At 37.1% G+C, this 23,640-nt stretch overlaps 1 protein-coding gene across 1 annotated transcript in view; it reads right to left on the reverse strand.

Moving 5' to 3' along the window:
* The window catches only part of NELL2 (neural EGFL like 2), a 363,516-nt gene that overhangs the window by 44,489 nt on the left and 295,387 nt on the right, over positions 1–23,640 (reverse strand). The window contains exons 16-19 of the mRNA XM_047066347.1: positions 12,989–13,129; positions 3,256–3,449; positions 2,049–2,225; positions 340–564 (exon numbers count right to left, since the gene is read on the reverse strand). Of these exons, the coding sequence (XP_046922303.1) occupies positions 340–564; positions 2,049–2,225; positions 3,256–3,449; positions 12,989–13,129 (737 nt within the window). The remainder of the gene's footprint in view (positions 1–339; positions 565–2,048; positions 2,226–3,255; positions 3,450–12,988; positions 13,130–23,640) is intronic.

Here is a 23,640-nt window from a genome sequence, read left to right on the forward strand (position 1 = left end):
GGAAAAATAAAATGCTTCCCATTGGCCAGGTTGAGCACAGTAATATCGAGGAGCCCTGGGTTACAGCTGGCCAAAAGTTCCCTACTTGCATTAAATTTTTTTTTTAACGTTTATTCATTTTTGAGACAGAGAGAGACAGAGCATGAACAGGGGAAGGTCAGAGAGCGAGGGAGACACAGAATCTGAAACAGGCTCCAGGCTCTGAGCTGTCAGCACAGAGCCTGACGCGGGGCTTGAACTCACGGACCGCGAGATCATGACCTGAGCTGAAGTCGGCCGCCCAACTGACTGAGCCACCCAGGCGCCCCTCCCTACTTGCATTTAATAAATAGGCTTTACCTTGCACTGGCAGAGAGTACACTCGGTGCCATGTTTGATCCAAGAGGACCCAGTGAAGCGAACCACATTCATCTCATCCAGGCAAGTTTTGGTGATGTCATTACGAATGGTGTCAGCCTGGCAAGGGTCAGTGACACAACGCCGGCAGCACTCATTCTCTGGGAGGACACTGAATTCACACTCCACCTCTGGGCAAGGCAGAGGCCAACAGTCAACTTCCCCTTGCTGTAAAGAAAGCAGATGTGCAAGAGCAAAGGGAGAGGAAGGGAGGACATGGAGGGAGGCAGGGAGAGAGGGAGCACAGCGTTTACTAAATACTCCATTCATCTGATGGATATTTACACTCACACCTTCACAGCCGTGAATCTGGCAGGGAATCAACAAAAGCCCTATCACAGTGCTGAGGTCTATACTGCAACTGGACTTTAAGAGTGCTCAAGGATTAAACAAGAACAACAATGAACAAAAACAACAGCCCTTTCTCATAAAACAAGCTCCTATCTTTTCCCTGACAAAGAATTATTATTTACTATGGAAGAGGGTTTGCGTATTAGGTGCTTTTTCTCATTTAAAAAATTTTCCCCTCTACCTTCTCATTCATTCCCTTCTGCATAAAGAAAGTTTTGTCCATTTACAAGAAAATAAACTGAAATATGAAGGGAATTTGTCAGGTTTTCTTTGTTCATTTTTATGTTTCTCAGTTTAGGGACTTTGGAGAAAACAACAACCACAACAACCAGGAACTGATTTCAGTCTTCTTTATTCCACATGGGAAAATTGTGTGAATTTGATCTTTTTAAAATGTAGTTCTCACCTGTTCCTATTTTCTTCATAATTCTGAATCTCATGGTCTTGGAGATGAAAGCAGCCTTCAGGCACAGAAAACTGACCTTGCTCTTTCAATTGATTTTTAGGTTGAAAGTATAAAAAGGAAGCAACAAAAAAAAGCATTGCCTTCAAAATATCCTCACACAAATAGAAAGGAAACTAGCCATGACTTTAAAAGGAGCATCTGTGAAACTTTCTTCTATAAAGATACATAGACCAATTTCCCTTTTCATTTACACTACCAGAAAGAAACAAAAATTTGGTCAAATGAAAAAATACTGGTGTTTTCTTGATCAAGTCTTCATTTTCTTTTTTACCTATTGCTTCCAATAAAGCTTTTATAAACATATACATTCAATTCTAATATTCTAATAAATATTTTTTGCAAATCCATATCATGTATAAAACAGGGTGGCCACCAGAATAGCAGTGATGGTAAAAATATTTAGAAGGGGGGAAAAAAAAGTATGTGCTTGTGTTTTTGTTTCTGTTTTTTGTTTTTTTGTTTTTTGTTTGTTTTTAATTCTGAGCATGACTGATAGAGATGGATTAATAAAAGTTCTATTTGGACAAAACAATGATATTTTTCATGAATGCTGCTAGACCGAGGCTGAATGGGATTGCAGATGCTAGGAGAGTATTTTCTTCTTCCAAGCTCTGGAAAGACATACACGTCATGGCACACCACATGTAGTCTAGGATGTGCCTTCACAGGTCCTGACTGCATGCCTACCATCTTGTCATCCTAAACAGGTTCACTTTTTGTAACTGCCAGCACTATGGCCAGGTCCTGATTATCGGCGGATGCAGGAGGGCAAGATTGTTTCCCTAGTTAGATTCTGGGCCCGAACTTTTCCTCTACTTCCTGTAGCTAAACTCACCAGGCAGCGGCACTGTTGGCAATTCTGGACCCAGGTGTCACCACTGTTGTATAAGGTTTCCCCATTTTGATGGAGGCACTGGCTGCTAAGCCTTGGGTCACATTCAGGGCAGCAAAAAAGATCAACCGTGGGATTCTCACAGTCACAGACCATCCTTCGACACATTACAAATCCATTCTGTATGAGAAGGAAAAAATGAAAGCAGTTCCCCAAAGCCTCCATTTCTCAATATACTAACATCAGTGTAATAGATTTAAAGTTACATTTTGTAGTTATCACACAGAAATTACCCAAGCTGGAGAACTTCCAATTTCTTGGCCAGAAATTTTCCAGAAATACCAGCATGAAATAACCACTACACAGTCCTTATGTCTATATAAACGTGGGTATGCATACATAAATATACATGTACTTGTTGATTAGTATAGTGATTAGAATATTACCTCAATTTGTTTTGCGTCAGGGCATATGTATTTGTATTTAGTAGTCAACAAGCTTTACCTATTATTAAGTTTATGGGACATATTAGACCTTAAGTTTTGGTACACACTCTGATCAATGTCTTCCATAATAATTGAGCCCTCGGCACATGAAGTTATTTACCTAACTATAACATAAATCTCTATTATCAACAGGGTAACAAAGTAGAACATTCCTCTAAAACTGAAACATAATCCAAATAGATAGTTCTCACTTATAGGCCATAGTATGTCCATTTTGGCTTCATCCATGCATTCATTCAAATATGATATTGTTACTACAGAAGTACTTGCATAGTTAGCAACAAAATTTTACGAACATGTGAATAAACAAACACATTGTGGCATTTCCATATAATGGAATACTATTCAGCAATAAAAAGAAATGGGTTACCGATATATGCAATGAACATAAATGGATGTCGAAAAACATAATACTGAGAGAAAGAAGCCAAAACAGACTAGTACTACTTACTAGATAGGGCTCTAGAATAAAGAAATCTAACCTACAGTAACCAAAATCAGTGTTTCCTTTGGGCTGAGAGTATGGGACTAACTATGAAAGGACAGAGATAACATTTGAGTGGATGGAAATGTCCTTTTCTACTAAACGTGACAGTGGTTAAGTAGATGCATGCATTTGTTGAAATTCATCAAGCTGTACACTTAAAATATATGCAAACTACATCCTAATAAAAGTGATTACAATTTTTTTTATTTATACCAACCTGACATGAACAGACAGAGCAACGGTCATTTTCCAACACCCAAATCTGACCATTGTGCTTGATTTTTCCATCATGGATGCAGTCCCCTGTGCAGTTCTTTCCATGAGGACATCGACAATCGTATCCACCGTCCAAGTTAAAGCAAATGGTATCATTGGCACAGCTATGCCTCCCAGTCCCACACTCATCGATATCTACAGCCAAGAAAAGGCAGCAGGCAATGTGCTTAGAATATGCTGGGTTTGAATCAGACAAGTTGTCTCCGAAGTGAAGCATTCAACTGTAAATTAACTTTCATCTTACAGGCATGCATTTCCTATTAAATGCTGACTAAAGCAATGTTAATGATCTAGGGATTTCACAGGAAAACATCATCATGCTTGATTTCAAACAGCAGATAACCCTGGTTAGATTCTCAACTTTTATATCTCTGTAAATACCATCAGGCTTTATGAAACACTTATATTTTTTGAAAGTAAGACTAGAACTCAATTCATCAAACAAAAATCATTGGCAGATGAAATTCTAAAAGTGCCTGTGAATTTTCATTGGGAAAAATCATCCTCAATGTTAAAATGGTGTTTACCCAAAATCTTTTGTTAGTGGGAGATAAAATGTCATGGGACTTCAGAGGCATTTTATTCAGCTTTAAGCCCTATTCTCACAGCCCTGTCACCCACAGGTAAGCTCCCAGTGTTCTGCCCAGGCGTTTTCATGCTGTCCTCACACCTTGCCTCCCACCCACAGAGGGCAAGTGACCATCAGCAATCACCATCTCTCTCACAAATAATCTACCACTTCTTAACTTTTCCATTTCAGATGATTGTTTTGTCTCCTGCCTGACTCAACAGGCAACGGGCCATTCTTCACCTGACCTCACCTATTCCATGGCAATCACAGCCTAAAGCATTTCCATACAGATGAAAAGCAAACATATCTTGACCCCACAGATCAGGTCCATAAGAAGAGATGTGATTCATTTTATTTATCCCCATAATTTAAAGGTCACAAGCCAAAATACATTTCAGGGATATTGTAGGAGTGGCAGTAAGCAGTTATTTCCTACTTCATCTGTTTCCTCTGAGTAAAGGTCAAGAAAGAAGGAATTAAATCACACCAGAAAAGTGGGTTAGAAAGAAGATGGAATGGATGGCTTTTAACTGGGGGAACTGCACACTGCTTTTCTTAGAAAATTTTAAAGATAGACTTTAGTAGATATCTCTCTTAAATGGTTTGCTTTCAACATTATTAAAGACATGGACAAGTCAAGATTATATTTTAGCCATATTTAAATTCTTAAATATTAAGTTCTGTTATATATGCATTCCCCAAAATAAGCTATATATTTCTATTTGCCTTGATTTTTATTAATTTCCATGTAAACAAAATCAATGAACTGAGACAATGGCTGAAAAGATTGTTATAACTATAGTGAACACATTATTATAGCTTGATTTATCAAGGATAACAATGTTTATAATTATAGAGTGTGATTAAAAGCAGAACTATTAGCTAGAATGAGGATATATTTCACACTTTTAAAAAAGCACATTAGTGTGTGTGTGTATAATTATTATATATAAATATATAATTTTTTCAGATTAGAGAAATTTAACTGATACTATTTAGAGAAAGAAGAGCAAAAAGTGAAATTTTATACAATTTTATGAAATAGCTCCATATTTGGTCTATTCAGAGTAAGTTATATTTGATGACTTACTCATTGTCTCCTATTAAATATTCTTATAATGAGGAATCACAGTAAGCAGGAAAAGCATTAACCATAGTTATTTGGTCTCTTTGACCACAAACTCTGCAAATACTTCTTACTATATAACCCTTTAAATATCCACTATATGAATATCATTCCATTAATGGCAATGATTAGATTTTTAACAATCATTTCATTTTGCTTGACATATAACAACAAAAGCTCTGCTGTCAGGTAATGCATTTGTTTTTAATAAAGGCAGAGACAGTCCTGGGATTTGTTGCAGAAGACAAAGAAGAGATGTCCAGCCACAAAAAAGAACATGTGCTCTGAAATAAAGTACATTCATAATAAAGAAATAGAGCAAAAGGTAACAGCAAAGGTTGATATGTACTTGCCATATCTGAAGAAATGTGTAGGCAGAAAATCATTGTGAACCAATGATTACCTTTCGCTATACAATGGGATTTGAATTAACTTGAACTTACCTTTTTTTTTTTCCTGCTTGTTATCTATACTGGGTTCCCCAATGAAGAGACTATTCTTGACTGGTAGTATAGAGTTTTGGAATTGTTAGATATAGTTTTATTATAATGTAAAATTCCTAAAATAAATATACATAAGGCTTGTAAATTCTGCTTTGAAAAACCTACTATAATACATAAAAATTCCAACTTTAAGAATACTAATAACTCCTTTAGTAAGCTATTAAAGAAATCATGTTGTGAAATCAATCTAGTGGTCAAGTCTCATTCTCATTTCTCACCTGACTTGATCTAGCAGCAGCATTTGATACAGTTCATTCCCTCTCCCCAATAAATTTTATTTACTCACTTCCTATCACATTAATAGTTCTTTCTGGATCTTTCTCCTGCCCACATATACATTCTAGTGGCAATTAAACTATGAATAAGATTTGGGTAAGCAAGAGGAAGTCAAGGGCAGTCTAGTAAGAGGTAGTAAGAGTATATTTGAAGGCCCAATGTTTACAGTCAGCAAAATGTGTTAGAGGGAATGAGTTGAATGTCTAGGAGGAACAGAGTAGGTAGACAGAGGCACTCCGGGCCCAAGTAAAGGTCATGTTAAGAAATCTGAAATCCATAAAGACAATAAAACGTCATTTAAGGGAAGTGCCAAAAAAAAAAAAAAAAGCATAATCAGATATCTATTTTAAAGAGATTCTCTTGGCTTCATTTTGGAAAAGATATTTGAGTGGATTAAAATTACAGCCAGGAGATCAATTAATAGGCTGTTTCTGTAGTCTAGGCAAGCAATGGTTATATAATAAAAGCAAACACTTACATAGTGGTTGGTATGTACCAGATTCTAAGCACTTCCATATAATGATTCATTTAAATTCCTCACAACAACCGGAGGGTACAGTTATCATCCCCATTTTATAGATCAGGAAGTTGAAGCATAGAAATGTTGCATAATTTCCCAAGGTCACTCATCTACTGGGGTACAGAGCCCAGGTGAGAACCCAGGCAGTCAGGCTTCAATTGTGAGCTCTTAAGAACAGTGCTGTACTGACTGCTAGCAGTGTGGAAGTACACAGAAAGAAACACAGAGAATCTTTCAAAGTAGACACAGCAAAGATAAAGGAATTTAGTGATTTGTTAACTTCAAAGATCAGGGAGAGGAAGTGGTCATGAATGATGTTTAGATTTCTGGCTTGGAAAATGTGGCTGATGCTATTTAGAGAAAGAAGAGAAAGGCTTCACTGTGGAGTGAAAGTGGGGAGCAGGCTGAAGAAAGACATGAGTTAGTTCAGGACATGTTGAATTACACTTTCCTCTGGGCTTCCAAGTAGGGCTGTCTGGTAAGTAGTTGGATATATGGGTCTGGCGTTCAGAAAATAGCACTGGGCCCAAATATGGATTTGGTTAAGATATATTTTTTTCCTCCTTTCCTTTCTCAAAAATAATCCTTCAGAGTAAAGTTCAAACTTCTTAGCAAGGCATTTAAAGCTACTTCTTTGGCTTGCATCTCTTTCTCTATCTCGACTTGCCAATAATCACATCATATTTGAAGCCTTAATACAAATAGTAGACACTCGAGCCCTTCTTGTTCCAAACTGGAAATAATTTCTCCTTTTTTTTTCCTCATGGATCTGAATTTATATTTTTCTCAAGTATGTATTATTTTGAACCTTGTAGCTTTCTTCTCTGCTAAGAAACTCGTACATTCTATCTTGTATGACAGTTGTGGTATGTATTTTATCTCTTCTACAAGCTGAGAGCAGTGACCATACCTCCTTTATATTTCTATGCAGCAGATGTCTGGCAAAGTATCTCAAGGTACTTGTGCATATATTCAGAACTACGTGTTTAGGTGAATTTGATTCATTTCATTTTTGTCCTTTTTCTTGATTTAGCTTAAGAATTTGCAGTATTTAATTTGAACATAATACTCAAAAGAAGCTATCCCATAAACATTATTTTTTTTGGCCTTACAAGTTCAAAAACCTCACCAAGCTTAAAAATAATCCAGAAATTAAAGCAATCAGGAGAAAAGGGGGCCTGCAAATAAAATATTCTTGTGTGAAAAAAAAATACTGGGCTTTATTCTCAGAGAGAGACATATTTTCAGGTATAGTAGAAATTATGGTAAAGGGAAATGGTAAAGGCACATTATCTGGGGATTAAATATCTACACCTCTGAGATAAATGGATGAGCAAAAAAGCATATAATTTGTATGAATGCAGCTTATAAACATGTATGTTGTAGATTACTCAACTGCAGCCTAAAAAGTGGTGAAGGAGTACACTATTATTTATTCATGTCTTCAAATATATTTATTCATATCTTCAGAGTAATTGTAAACCAACTGCTGTGGCTTTGTCCACTTTGAAGTGCCTTTTTTTTTTTCCTCAGCAACAGAAAAATGGCACCTGCTCAGATATAATCACACTCTTAAAATTGTATCCTTCTAAATACTATTATAATTCTACAAATCACTGAAATTACAGTAAATGGATAGTTGTTTAGAAGAAGGATTTTAGTCTTTTTTTATATAACATAGGTTTTTTTTTAAAAAGGAATCCTTTAGAGCATTGTCTTCTAAAAAAGTCATAGATATTTATGATAATTATTATAAATTCTATTGGAAGATAACAGTAGAGTCATCTTTCCAGAGTCATATTTTTTTAAATAAGATTTTCTACTACTTCTGTGTTTATAGTATTTCCTTGAAAAGTCTTTTTTGCATGGCATCTTATACGATCCTTTACTTCCCTATTTTCATCTTTCTCATGTGTTATTTTGAGCGGCTAGTTTAATTTTCCTTGTTATTTTCTGAACACTCATGAATGCACTAATTATGTTTTGTCATTTTGTCCTGATCACTACTTTATATATTTAGTTCTACCAGGTGACATATCTATTACATATCCTACTATGTATCTACTTCTAGCACAGGTTATGTTCCTAACATACTTCTGATTAAATATTACCTGCATATCTCACTCATTTTATCCATCTCAACCTTTTACATTAGATAAATCAGTATATTATCAACCATGTGACAAGCATTGTTCTAGGCACTGGTGGCTGACAAGCAAACAAAATCCATGACCCTTAAGGCTTACAGTCCATGGGGAAAGGGATGGATGAAAAATAGTTGCAAACAGAGAGGGAGGGAGGCAAACCACAAGAGACTCTTAAATACAGAGAACAAACTGAGATGGATTGAGGGGGCGGCAGAGAGGGGAAAATGGGTGATGGGCATTGAGGAGGGCACTTGTTGGGATGAGCACTGGGTGTTGTATGTAAGCAATGAACCATGGGAATCTACCCCAAAAACCAAGAACACACTTTACATACTGTATGTTAGCCAATCTGACAATAAATGAGATATATATATATATGTATGTATGTATATATATATATATATATATATATATATATATATATAAATCTTACAGTCTATGGAAGATAATAAGCAAGTAAACAAATAATATATACAATTATTTCAGAAGAACTTATAACTTCTGTGAAGAAAAGGGAAGCAAATTAAGTGAAGAGTGTCAGAGAAGGATGCTATTTTAAGTTGGGGGTCCAGGAGAAGCCATTTTGGAGGAAATCTGAATTATAGGAAAGAAGAATGCAAAGATCTGGAGAAGGACCTTCCAAAAAAGAAAAAAAGAACAGCACATGAGAAGGGAATCCATTTGGTACATTTGTGACATAGGAAGAAAGCCAAGTACCCATAACATGTAGACCCTTGTAAGCCACTGTTGGGGTTTGGATTTTACTCTGAAGAGAGATGGAAAGGCTCCAGGCATTGGAACAGAATTGAAGCATGCTCCCACTTCTGACTTTAAGAAATCATTCTGGGTGCTATAGAAAAAAGACTCTAGGGGAGTCCAGGGTGGAAGTAGGGAGACCAGTTTGGAGAAAGCTATAGTAATCCAGACAAAAGATAATGATGGCTTAGACCAACATGGTAACAGTAGACAATGTGAGAAGTGGTCAGATCAGGAATATATTTTGAAAATGGAAATTATGAGACTTGTTGATATGTTGGATATGAAGTATAAAGAAAAGAAAGAAACAATGACTCCAAGATGTTGGTCTGGGTCTGTGGTTTAGGGGCCTGTAAGAATTAGAGAGTAAATAAAAGAGTTGTATTTTAGTCAGTAATCCTGAGTTGTCCTTAAGAAATCCAAGTTAGATACTGAGTAGGTAACGATATATATGAATCTGCAACTAATGTGGTTGATTCAGTTTCAGAATGGATAGAGAAGACTGCCAAGTGCCCCGGGATACTGGAACATGTAGTCTTCTGGAGAGGTAAAGGAGAGACCCATAGGGTAAGAGAAAGACAGGAGGGGCACCTGGGTGGCTCAGTCAGTTGAGCATCTGACTTCAGCTCAGGTCATGATCTCAGTTCGTGAGTTGGAGACCCACATCGGGCTCTCTGCTGTGAGCAGCATGGAGCCCACTTTGGATCCTTTGTCCCCCCCTCTCTCTGCCCCTCCCCTGCTTTCACTCTCTCTTGCAAAAATAAATAAAATATTAAAAATTAGAGAAAGACAGGAAAGAGTGGTATCCTCAAAGCCAAGTGAAGAAAGTTGTTTTGAGAGGAAGCAATGATCAACTGGTTCAAATGCTTGAGCTGTCGAGCAAAGAGACGTTAACTGAGCAGCAGATTTGGCAACGTGGAAAAGGTCAATAATCTTGAAAGGAAAGCATTCAGTGGGGGTAGTGGGATTAAAGTATTGTTGGAAGCAAGAGAATGGAGACAAGAAATATAAAAGATTCTTTCCGAATTTTCCTCTAAAAAGGAGCAGAAAAACGCGGGAAATGTTTGGAGGATCAGGTGATAGGGGAAGTTACTTTTTGTTTGTTTTTATTTCATTTGTAAAAGATGGCTGCTCCTCCAGGCTGTTTGTGTGCTGATGAGAATGATGGGAGAGAAAAAGAGTATTTATCATATGGAAGAGAAAGTGGGGAGTACAAAGGCGAAAACCTCAAGCAGGTGAGAAGGGATGATAGGTAAGGTACTATGGAGGGAGAAATGAAACTTAACTCAGTGAAACAGGAGGGAGGGAGGGAAAGCAGCAAATAAGGATATAAATACGAATTGTCTAGTGTAACTCCTGGTGCAGAAATGAAGTTCTGCTTTCTTGGTTAAATAAGAAGCAGGGCCATCAACAGAGAATGATGAGAAAGGTAGTGGTACCTGAGATTTGAGATGACAGAAGGTGTGACATGAGAGAGAGAGAGAGAGAGAGACAGAGAGAGAGAGAGAGAGAGCTGCAGGGGAAAGTAACCAAGGAAATAAAATAGGAATCTTTGGCAAAGCTGATGGCCTTTGTAGCAGGTAGCCTATAGGACAGTCCCCTGTGATTCTTACCATTTAATATTCACGCTCTTGCATCTTCTCCCCTTGAATGTAGGCTGGCTACACCTACTGACTCACTTCTAAAAAACACAGAAGCAATGAAATGACACATCTGAGACTGAGTTATAGAAAGATCATGGGCACTTGCTTATTCGAGGGGAAGCCAGCTCCCATGTCTTGAGGCCCTGTAGAGTGGTTCATGTGTTAAGGAAACCAGGCCAGCCAAGAACCACATGAGCGATCTTGGAAACAGGGTGTGGCTCCCCTCATTCCCACCCCAGACAATTCTGCAAGGTGAAACACATCCCTGACCAACAACTCATGCAACCTCATGAGAAACCATGAACCATTAAAAGATAGTGAGGGAGCGCCGTTGCAAATGTAAAGTGAGATAGTGGGCAGAGGTATGTGTTTTTGCTGTTCACATTCTGATGCACAGAAAAGGGTGTGTGAGAATACCAGGCAAAAGTAAACACAGGTTACCCCTAGAGAAGTGGAAAGGATGGGGGAAGGGGAGAGATGAAATTAAGATGCATTTTCGGCTTTAATCTAAGTACTTGTGTATGATTTGAACGATTTATAATCGGCTTATATTCATTCTACATGTGCGTAACTTAAAGCAAAAGACAATCTTAACAAAAAGGTAGAGTTTTTAAACAAAAACAGTAGACTTCCCCACGATAAACTGCAGAATACAGGCAAAGCAGTTTATGAGGGAAGTACAAAATCACACTGCTTGATCTGCCTCCTGGAATTCTCTACAGGGCTGGAACTGTTCACTCTGGGACAATCACAAGTGCAAGGCAAAGCCCTCAGCCCACAGTTAGGTGGTTATTTGCAAATGCCAGGTTTTAGCCCCTGGCAAGGCAACAGCATCCCCACTCTATGCAAAAAATCCAGAGACCCCTCTGCTGAAGGTCCAGAGCTCTGGAGCTGCCAGCAAAGTGCAAAGCACACTGAAAACATCTGTCATCCAAGTCAGCTTCACTTTTCTCTGTGTGAAAACCCTTTGAGGTCCAAGAATAAAAGACATCTTATCATTTAAGTGTCAAGTACCGTTAAGTTAGATTCTCCAAGGCTTTCACTGACTGTGTCACTTTAGTCACATTATTCTCATAGGCTGTTACTCTATGAAGGTGTAAATACAAATGGAGAAAATAATAACTTCTTGTGGTTTGCTGTGTTTTCCATTCCTGTGCCAAACTTCTGATGGCCAATCCTTCTGGTGTGGGTGGTTTCCCTGGCAATTGCTCACTGGGCTTTGTATATTCTGCCTGCTTTTGAAAAATCATGCCCTTCAATAGACAGTATAGAGGAACAGAGTTGTCAACTCACTGAAAATAGTTCAAAATTAATGGTAAATAACTGAATATAATCTGATTGAATTTTTCACTCCTATTAGATTGAAATCTTCTTTGAAGCAGGGGTCATAACTTCTATGTCTAACATTCAACATTCAGTAAATATCTCTTACTTTGCCAGCCAAGTGGTATGTTAGGAATAGTCCAGAGTAGTGTGTATTGTGAATATTATCCTTGGCATTATCATATCCACAGCATTATCATATTACCTCTACCTCTATTTTCCTTTCATCTTGCTTTCCTCATCTATTTGTTTCTAGCTCTTTTTGGGTCAGATTTATGCATGCTGCCATTTAAAATTTTCATCTGATACTATTTTATTCATCCTAAAAACACCCTTCAACAGTTACAAGTATCCATAGAGAACTGGCTTAGTGTCACAAATTTAACATATCTAAAAATCAATTAATTATCATAATTAGTAAGTGAAGGTTAGATTTTAACATGTTTCCAATTGTTGTATAAACACACAGCAAAAGCCACCAATAACTTCAACATGAATTTTTAAAATTTTTATTACTTTTTGAGGGAGGGAGGGAGAGAGAGAGAGAGAGAGAGAGAGAGAGAAAGGAGTGAGACACAGAATCTGAAGCAGGCTCTAGGCTCCAAGCTGACAGCACAGAGCCTGACATGGGGCCCAAACTCACCAACTGTGAGATCATGACCTGAGACAAAGTCAGATGCTTAACTGACTGAGCCACCCAGGCACCCCAATAACTTCAACATTAGATCAATGTCTACTATTTACATCTTACTGTATATTCCTCAAGTTCAAAAGGTGTTCTTATAAACTCCAGTTCTCCTTGTACTGACCTTCGCAAGATTCTCCACTTGGTGAAAACATCCCATTGTCATGGTAGCCATCTCTGCACTCACAGTGGTACCATCCAGGCAGGTTAATGCAGTTAGCACGACTGTCACACTGAACAAAGCCATCAGAGCACTCATCAATATCTGTTTGGCAAAGAAAACAAAAATGGGATGTGACACAATTGCTGCTTTTCTCTGCCCCAAACTAAAATATTCTGCTAGACAGCTACTAAATTTTTTAGTGCCAGCAACTCCTTAAAACTGGGAAAACATAAACTCAAAAAAGTCTACTTGGTTGTTGAAGGCTATATAGAAAGAATGTAGCGGTATTAGTCATAGGAGAAACATCTAGATGGCTTCTCTGTTGTGGAAGGCCTCCAACTGCAAATAATGACAAGAAACCATGTATGACAGTCTTTAGTGCTGCTCGCCGTAGAACTCTAGCTCTTCTTCTGGACACAAGCTAGGATTGCCATGTGAATGCAGGAAGCCAATTAGGAAGTGGCATGTGTCACTTCTAGGCAGAGCATTCAAGACACACATGTCCCCTTCCCCATCACAATGTCCAGCAATTTCCAGGGGCTCTAAAGATCAGCCTGGGTTCCTAAGTGAGGATGATGTGGGGCACATTCCTCCTCTTCTTGGGATGGACATAGAATATGAACAGAAAAACAACCTTTTTGCTGAGATTTTAGGATCTTTATTACTATAGGCACAACCTACCCACACCTGACTAAAATCTCATTCATCTCCAACATATAGCAATGGCACTCACACAGCAACATGCTCCATATTTCCAAAAATATATACCATTTATGCTACTTTTTAATGGGTTTCACATGTTATCCCAGTCAACCCTCAAAAAAAAAAATCTTGCCAGGTAGATAGCATATTGAACATATGGGGGAAAAAAAACAAGGCAAAAGGAAATCATGGGATTTAAACAAGGTCACCTAAATTTTCAGGTTTGCCTGACTTTCATGTGTGTGTTCCTTCATCTAAACAGACACAGGCTGAAATTGGCCAAAGTGTCTAAAAACAAAGAGATCTATGTATCTTGAGTCTCATATATTTTCCTCCAGAGGCTTATTACTACTCCCAAATAGTGTGAGCCCTTCATTCTCCTTGTTCAGACTGTTGAATGATGAGAACATCCAATGCCAATCCAAATCTCTTCCTTTGCTCATAGAGGAGCTGTCTTACAGAGTGCCCCCTGCTCATAAAACTCCTGGTTTTCTGGGTACTTTGACTCAGACCCTGGTAAATGATTAGATAGCACAGCATTATCACAGCTGTAGTGTGATGATGAACATATGAACCCAACTTCCATCTTGATAGCCCTATGCCATCCCTGGAGATTCCACTCGCCAAGGTAGGACAGCCCTTTCTTTTACACTTCCCACGCCTGCATTATAGTCCCTGCTGTAGTGACCAGGCATGATGGCGTCCTTCGTGTTGAAGGGAAGACCTGCTGCTTTTTAGAGTCTTTTCCCTCAAATCAGTCCACTTCAGCTCAACAGAATCTACTTCCTTCCTACTTCAGTCTCATTTAACTCCAAATTCTTGGAAGTATATATTCCTTTCATTTTCTTGTTAAATTTCTCTTTGTCTATGTTCAATTTTGAAAGAGACAATTTTTTTGAATAAATGAATAAATAAGTTTTTTTTTTAAAGAGATATAAGCCCAGAGTCCCTTCCCTAAAACAAGGTGCAAACCGTTCTTTCAGATTAGGTAATAGGCAAAAAACATATATGTTTTATATCACTGTAAAACTTCAACATTATTTCTGAACTAAAAATGGTTTTGCCTCCATAGTTCCTCTTCCGAAGAGTTAGTTCCGACTGTCAGTAATTCCTACTGTCAAAATAATTGTTAGTGGTCAAATAAGCTAACCACTGACTCCCTGACAGATAGCTGATGTGGATTGCTTCCATTTACTTAGGGCTCTTAGGTTTTGTGAAACAGCCTATTTGTATTTCAGGAGCCTCCCTAACTGATGAATCTCTGATTATCAGTGGGGCTAAAATGCTATGCTCATTTCAGCTTTGTACAGTCTTTTCTTCTAACCCAAATGATGCAGAAAATTGATTATGTCATTTCTTAAGTGCATGGACAAAAGAAACCAGGTTGGGATTTCAGCTTTAGAAGTGAGTGTATTGGAAGAAAGGCCATGAGGGAATATTACAGAGTATCTCTGCTATTTTAGAAGAATCTGGTCATTAGTATTGGTGATTTGCAAGTAACTATTAATGGAGCAGAGCCTTCTCTACTGAAACAATTTTCACATGTACAGTTAGCCTTGAATTTAGTTCTATTTTGTTGCTGAACAAGGTTGCAGGGTTAGCTCAGATCTCCTGACAAAGATATGTATTTCAAGTTTTACTTCTCCCTTACTTTCTCTCCTCACTCTTCCCAATCATTAGAGCTGCTCCTTACTGCCTCATGCCCGCTTCTCTTTCTCACATTGCAGTACCTTTCCGTGAGCTAGAAACATGCTCACTGAAGTTTAATAGGAATGCTACGCATTTATTACCTACTGTTCTCAAGACTGGGGATACAAACATATGCTGGGCAAAATGTATTTTCATTTACTGCTTGAGTTTTATTATTTAATTCTTACTACCAAGCAGTATTTTAGAGAATTAATATGCAAAGACATGACCACTCATTAATTTGCCATTCAATATTTATTAAATGCCTGTTTTGTGCCAAGTACTAAATACTGGTAAAACAAGGATGGACAAACCAGAAGTAATTTCTGCCCTGAGTTTAATATACACCTAAATTGTGTTTTAAGAGAATTAAATGTCTAAAAATCTGAAATGACAATCACACAGGACAGTGTCTCCCAACATGCTGCTCAATCTACTAACATGTCACCAGTGGCATGTTGTTTAGGTGATAATATATTTTAATGACTACACATTTATATTTCTGAATTATTTCCACTTATAGAAAGTGATACTAATAGTACAGTAGTGACATTAGACTCAAATTTAAAAATTGAGAAAGATTACAGAAACAGTATTCAGTAAACATTAAAATAAACATTCTATGAACATAACAAAAATTATGAAGCTGGTACACAAATGACTGAAGTTTAGAAAACACCAAAATATAGTATGAAGCAATTATTCACATTTCAGAAGAATTTTCTGAGTAACTCCTCAGGCAGTGAAATGCCTTAATTCATTTAAAATATAACTCAATTAGGGGCGCCTGGGTGGCGCAGTCGGTTAAGCGTCTGACTTCAGCCAGGTCACGATCTCGCGGTCCGGGAGTTCGAGCCCCGCGTCAGGCTCTGGGCTGATGGCTCGGAGCCTGGAGCCTGTTTCCGATTCTGTGTCTCCCTCTCTCTCTGCCCCTCCCCTGTTCATGCTCTGTCTCTCTCTGTCCCAAAAATAAATAAACGTTGAAAAAAAAATTTAAAAAAAATAAAAAATAAAATATAACTCAATTTATAAAATATATAAGATGCATATGTCATGATGCCTCAAATTATATACTCGCTCTGGTTTAGGATAGTGAAGAAAAACTAGCCAGATAATATATATTACTTCATTTTATACTTTCATGTTCCTGCTAATTTTGATTTGTGCATGCAAATGTTTCTACTATGGTGAAAGTCAGTAGAAAAGGAAAGTATGCTTGAATCACCAAAGTATTCACTCTCCGCCAGAAGGTATGTGTGTTTGGCTTGTGGCTCTAATTAAAGCCACAGCTAAAACAAACAGCCTTATCTGTGAGCTATTTGATGTGTGTATGTAAACATGCAGTAAGTGAAGAGTTGTAATCTGATCCACAATTTAAGATGTATATTATATCTGTACATGAATTTGAATATTACTATGAGTTACAAAAATCACATACATATTGTGTGCATTTTCAAACATGCACATATTGTGCTTTCCCTATTGTGTAATACCAGAAAACAATAAAAAAAACTTTCAAGAATTCATTTCTTGGCTATTTTCTTTTGGTCACTAACACTGCACATTATCTAATTGAGTTAGATATACAGAGAACAGTAGATCCAGGAAAGGAAAATGCTATATTATTTCATTCCACATAAGAACTACCAAGCTGGAACAAATTACTTTCTAAAGTGAATAAAAGTATTCAAAAAGATTAGTACAGGACATATAAGCTGATGTGATTTGGTCTTGATTATAAGGACCTTAATTCTGTACTCTGTAGGTACATTATATAGAAAACTAAAAATACATTTTATGAAAAACTATGATTTCATTACATATTCTATCTTAGAAAGAACTAGTTCTCAGTTCCCTAGAGACAATTAAAGCTTTCTCAGTAGCAACATTTAGAACAGTCAGCTAGTGATGATATTAAAATGCTTTCCCAGAGTACAGAGATTCCAAACGCCAAATAATATTTAGCCATCTAACAACAGTCACGAATAGTAGTCATACTCCAGAGATCAAAATCGACTTAGATAATAAAAGTGGAAGGCACTGTTGAGGATAGACTTTCTAGAAAGCACATATGTTTTGAAGCAATCATTAAAAACAAACCAACAAGCAGAAAAACAAGGAAGAAAAATATGTGGAAAAAAAACCTCACACATCAGTGTCTTGTTTTCCTTGTCTCCATCAGATATGATGACACAAGAATGGATGTCTTCTACAATGTGACACAGACCACTGGTTTCAACTGAAAATGGCTTTTGCCATCAGCATTTAAAGGGTCACTTTAGGGGTGCCTGAGTGGCTCAGTCCATTGAGTCCGACTTAGGCTCGGGTCATGATCTTGCAGTACGTGAATTCAAGCCCAGCGACGGGCTCTGCGCTGACAGCTCAGAGCCTGGAGCCTGCTTTGGATTCTGTGTCTCCCTCTCTTTCTGCCCCTCCCCTGCTCACATTCTGTCTCTCTCTCTTTCAAAAATAAATAAACATTAAAAAAATAAAGGGTCACTCTAGACAATGAAATTATTTCCATGTAAAATTAAATATAGTTATAAAATGATACATTATAAAATGAGACACTTGAGTGATAACTTCTTTCTCATACACAGTAAAAGTTATTTCTATCATACAACATAACTAAGAGTAAAAATGTGCAAATGTCTAGAATCACCCATACCTAAAATAGACCCTAATCATTAGTTTAAGATCCTTTTTATGCTGAGAGAAAACTGATTAGTTGTTACTTTATACAAAAGAAGAGAAAATCCAGTTCTTTTTAAAAATTAGCACACTATTTTTAATGCCAAAGTCAAATAATGAGAGTACTATCTTTCATACTCTTTATCATTAATAAAAACCTGACATCATTTCTCGTAAAAATAGTACTTGTACTATTTATATCACTGTCGTATGCACTGGTAGTTAAATTATATTGATAAACAACAGGCAATTAAACATTCTGAAAACAATTAATCAACTCTTGATTAGCCACATGTGGATTATTTGTTTTCTAGATTATCTGCAGCATTTTTTGAATCACAAGGTCATTTCCCTGTCTTTCGTTGAGGTTCTGGGAAGTCTATTTTTAAATATTTAGATGTGAGTTTTCAAGGAATGCAAACTCATTTGAGCATTGTATTACTTTTAATAACTACACTAGATTTGGATATAAAATGTTGTCCAAAAATTTAATAAGAATTATTTTTATACTATTTTCTTTTTGAAAATAAAATAGGACAACATATGTAAGTAAACTTTGAAAATCATAAAAATCTCTTCATAAGCTGGCTGATAACATTGCAGATTTAGTGAAAATAATTTTCATTACTTTATAGTTCATAATTGGGAAGTTAATGACTGCTCTTTAAAAAACATAATATAGAGTGCCTGGGTGGCTCAGTCGGTTGAGCGTCTGACTTCGGCTCAGGTCATGATCTCACAGTTCGTGGGTTCGAGCCCCGTGTCAGGCTCTGTGCTGACAGCTCAGAGCCTGGAGCCTGCTTCAGATTCTGTGTCTCCCTCTCTCTCTGCCTCTCCCCTGCTCATGCTCTGTCTCTTTCCCAAAAATAAATAAATATTTTTAAAAACATAATAAAAATGCAAATATAAAATACATAACAATATCATTATATTGTTTAGTCCTCCATACAAACATGTAAGATATTCTCATCCCTATGTCACAAAGAAGCAGTGGGAACAAATACATGGCCCAAGTTGACACAACAGACCCGAACTCTTTGAACTACAGAGTCCAGTGTTCTTTCCCACATGAGGCTGACTCTCAAGACCAACACGTGCAGAAACCACATCCGTGTTGAGATAACTCAGTGTATATGCTAATAATGGGAGTGAATTCCACTCTTAGACTTTTAGCTATTGCAACTTTGAATATTTTGCCAAACCTCTCTGAGTCTTCTGGTTTTGAACTAGAAATAATACTCTCTCTGTTAATAGTTTCCTGTTTACTACTGTTAACTATGCAAGGCCTCATAGGAGTGGTCCCTGGCTCACATAGGCATTTAGTATGTATGAATTCCCCCTCCACCTCTGAAATAACTCTCCACAGTTTACAAAGCATGTTCACTTATATCACTTGAATGCTTGGAAAAAAATCAAGACATCTTGATTTTTCTTGTGGTTCCTGGGTCTTATTACTTTATCATTTCTGTTTTCCTTTCACAGTCTTTGCCTATTCTGTCCCTATTGCCTAGAATGCTCCTCTCTTTTTCTCATTCTCTTACCCAGTTAGTTAACTATTTCTCACCTGTCTCTGTCTCATATTAAGATTAATTTCCTGGGTGGCTCAGTTGGTTAAAATCCCACACTTGATTTTGGCTCAGATCATGATCTTGTGGTTGTGAGATTGAGCCCCGTGCCACGTTGTTGTCAAATAAGGAGCCTGCTCCACAGAGGCTCCTCTGTCTCCTCTCTCTCTGCCCCTCCCCTACTCATGCACATTCTCTCTTTCTCAAAAAATAAATAAATAAACTTAAAAAAATTAATTTCAGGGGCACCTGGGTGGCTCAGTCGGTTAAGCGGCCAACTTCGGCTCAGGTCACAATCTCGCGGTCCATGAGTTCGAGCCCTGCGTCGGGCTCTGTGCTGACAGCTCAGAGCCTGGAGCCTGTTTCAGATTCTGTGTCTCCCTCTCTCTGACCCTCCCCTGTTCATGCTCTGTCTCTCTCTGTCTCAAAAATAAATAAAAACGTTAAAAAAAATTTTTTTTTAAATAAAAAAAAAATTAATTTCCTTTGGGAAAGCCTCCCTTGACTCCAAAGGCTATGTTTGATCTCCTAGTGCTCATTGTTTTTTGTACGTTCTCCCTTGTGTTCCTTGTGTTTTGCCTTAATAGTAACTGTCATGAGGTTTTTTTGGGGGGGTGGGTGGGGTGTCTAAACTTGCAAATATTACACTGACTTAATTAGAGTAACTTCAATTCTAGAGAAAGCCCTCTCTTTTCCCCCCACTTTTAAAAACTATCTTGATTCTTTGAGCTTTTTGTCTATCACTTTGTGAATTTCTCACCCAAAACCAAACCAAAACAATAAATGGGGGAGGGGAAAGTCTACATTGATTCTATAGATATGAAATCTTTACATTATTGCATCTTGCAATCCAGACACATGATATATTTCCTCTTTCTCTAACACTTTTTATTAGTTTTTATACTCTGTAGTTTTCTGAAAGGATGTCTTATGCAATTTTGCCAGGATTTATTCCTAAATATACATTTTTACCTTCTTTTTTAAAAAAACAACTTTTTTCCCCCAATTTTACCAAGGTATAATGGACAAATAAAATTATAAGATATTTAAAGTGTACAACATGATGGATATGTATATATATATATGTATATATATATGTATAAATATATGTATATATACATGTATATGTATATATACATATATTATGAAAGGATTTCTCCCATTGACTTAATTAACACTACCATTACCTCATATATCTTTTTTTTTTGGTGTAAACATTTAAGTTCTATTCCTTTAGCAAATTTCAATTATAGTTTTATAGGGTTATCAACTATAGTTACTGTGTTATACATTATCTTCAGACTTAAAAACCAAATTTGCTGAGGTAAAATTTGTATACAAAAGCATTACCACCAATTTCATGAGTTGTTACACATTACCACTACCATAATTATAAGATATAAAACACTTCCTTTACCCCCAAAAGTTCTTCTATATCAACAATACTTGAAAATAATTGTGTATTTAATCGTGTGTCAGTTGGCCATCTGGATGTCTTCTTTGGAGAAGTGTCTATTCATGTCTTTTGCCCATTTCTTCACTAGGTTATTTGTTTTTTCGGTGTTGAGTTTGATAAGTTCTTTATAGATTTTGGATACCAATCCTTTATCTGATATGTTGTTTGCAAATATCTTCTCCCATTCTGTCAGTTGCCTTTTAGTTTTGCTGATTGTTTCCTTCACTGTGCAGAAGCTTTTTATTTTGATGAGGTCCCAGTAGTTCATTTTTGCTTTTGTTTCCCTTGCCTCTGGAGACGTGCTAAGTAAGAAGTTGCTGCTGTCAAGATCAAAGAGGTTTCTGCCTGCTTTCTCCTTGAGAATTCTGATGGCTTCCTGTTTTACATTTAGGTCTTTCATCCATTTTGAGTTTAGTTTTGTGTATGGTGTAAGAAAGTGGTCCAGGTTCATTCTTCTGCATGTCACTGTCCAATTTTCCCAGCACCACTTGCTGAAGAGACTGTCTTTATTCCCTTGGATATTCTTTACTGCTTTGTCAAAGATTAGTTGGCCATATGTTTGTGGGTCCATTTCTGGGTTCTCTCTTCTGTTCCATTGATCTGAGTGTCTGTTCTTGTGCCAGTACCATACTGTCTTGATGATTACAGCTTTGTAGTATAGCTTGAAGCCTCGGATTGTGATGTCTCCTGCTTTGGTTTTCTTTTTCAAGATTTCTTTGGCTATTCGGGGTCTCTTCTGGTTCCATACAAATTTTAGGATTGTTTGTTCTAGCTTTGTGAAGAATGCTGGTATTACTTTGATAGGGATTGCATTGAATATGTAGATTGCTTTGGGTAGTATCGACATTTTAACAATATTTGTTCTTCCTATCCAGGAACATGGAATCTTTTTCCATTTTTTTGTGTCTTCTTCAATTTTTTTCATAAGCTTTCTATAGTTTTCAGTGTATAGATTTTTCACCTCTTTGGTTAGACTTATTCCTAGGTATTTTATGGTTTTTTTTGTGCAATTGTAAATGGGATCGATTCCTTGATTTCTCTTTATGTTGCTACATTGTTGGTGTATAGGAATGCAACTGATTTCTGTGCATTGATTTTATATCCTGCAACTTTGCTGAATTCATGAATCAATTCTAGCACTTTTTTGGTAGAATCTTTTGGGTTTTCCATATAGTGTATCAAGCCATCTGCAAAGAGTGAAAGTTTGACCTCCTCCTGGCTGATTTGGATGCCTTTTATTTCTTTGTGTTGTGTGATTGCAGAGGCTAAGACTTCCAATACTATGTTGAATAACAGTGACGAGAGTGGACATCCCTGTCTTGTTCCTGAACTTAGGGGGAAAGCTGTCAGTTTTCCCCATTGAGGATGATGACAACATCACTCATCATCAGGGAAATACAAATCAAAACCACAATGAGATACCACCTTACACCTGTCAGAATGGCTAACATTAACAACTCAGGCAACAACAGATGTTGGTGAGGATGTGGAGAAAGAGGATCTCTTTTGCATTGTTGGTGGTAATGCAAGCTGGTAAAGCCACTCTGGAAAACAGTATGGAGGTTCCTCAAAAAACTAAAAATAGAACTACCCAACGATCCAGAAATTGCACTACTAGGCATTTATCCACGGGATACAGGTGTGCTGTTTCGAAGGGACACATGCACCCCCATGTTTATAGCAGCACTATCAACAATAGCCAAAGTATGGAAAGAGCTCAAATATCCATCGATGAAGAAGATGTGGCATATACATACAATGGAGTATTACTCAGCAATCAAAAAGAATGAAATCTTGCCATTTGAAACTATGTGGATGGAACTGGAGGGTATTACGCTAAGTGAAATTAGTCAGTCAGAGAAAGACAAAAATCATATGACTTCACTCATATGAGGTCTTTAAGAGAAAAAACATATGAACATAAGGGAAGGGAAACAAAACTAATATAAAAACAGGGAGGGGGACAAAACAGAAGAGACTCATACATATGGAGAACAAACTGAGGGTTATGGGAGGGTTTGTGGGAGGAGGGATGGGCTAAATGGGTAAGGGGCATTAAGGAACCTACTCCTGAAATCATTGTTGCACTATATGCTAACTAATTTGGATGTAAATTTTAAAAAATAAAAAATAAAATTAAAAGAAAAGAATTCGTATAAATTGTCATTTTGAGTAAGAGCCATATGAACAGCAACCATCCCTGTATTCCTCTTCCTTCCTTCCTTTTTTTTCTTCCTACCATATCTCAAACACCTAGCAAAGAACTGGACATGGCTAGAGATTTATAAGCATTTGCTGAATGAATGAATGGTTCATTTATAATATCAAGTAATTAAGTGGCAAGCTGATCATGCCACCTTTGAGTCTTGCTAGGTCAGAGGGAAATGCAGGCAGGGTGCTAGCTTGAAAGATTCACTAAGATGCAATAACAAGATGGTAAGATGACATTTTCTCATCCTACTTCAAATATTTATGTCAAAAATTGACTACAGTATTGTAGTATTGACTAC

The sequence above is a fragment of the Lynx rufus genome, unplaced genomic scaffold (assembly GCF_022079265.1).
Source record: "Lynx rufus isolate CCGP_SWC_20201006 ecotype Redwood Valley unplaced genomic scaffold, mLynRuf1.p SCAF_7, whole genome shotgun sequence".
Taxonomy (NCBI): domain Eukaryota; kingdom Metazoa; phylum Chordata; class Mammalia; order Carnivora; family Felidae; genus Lynx; species Lynx rufus.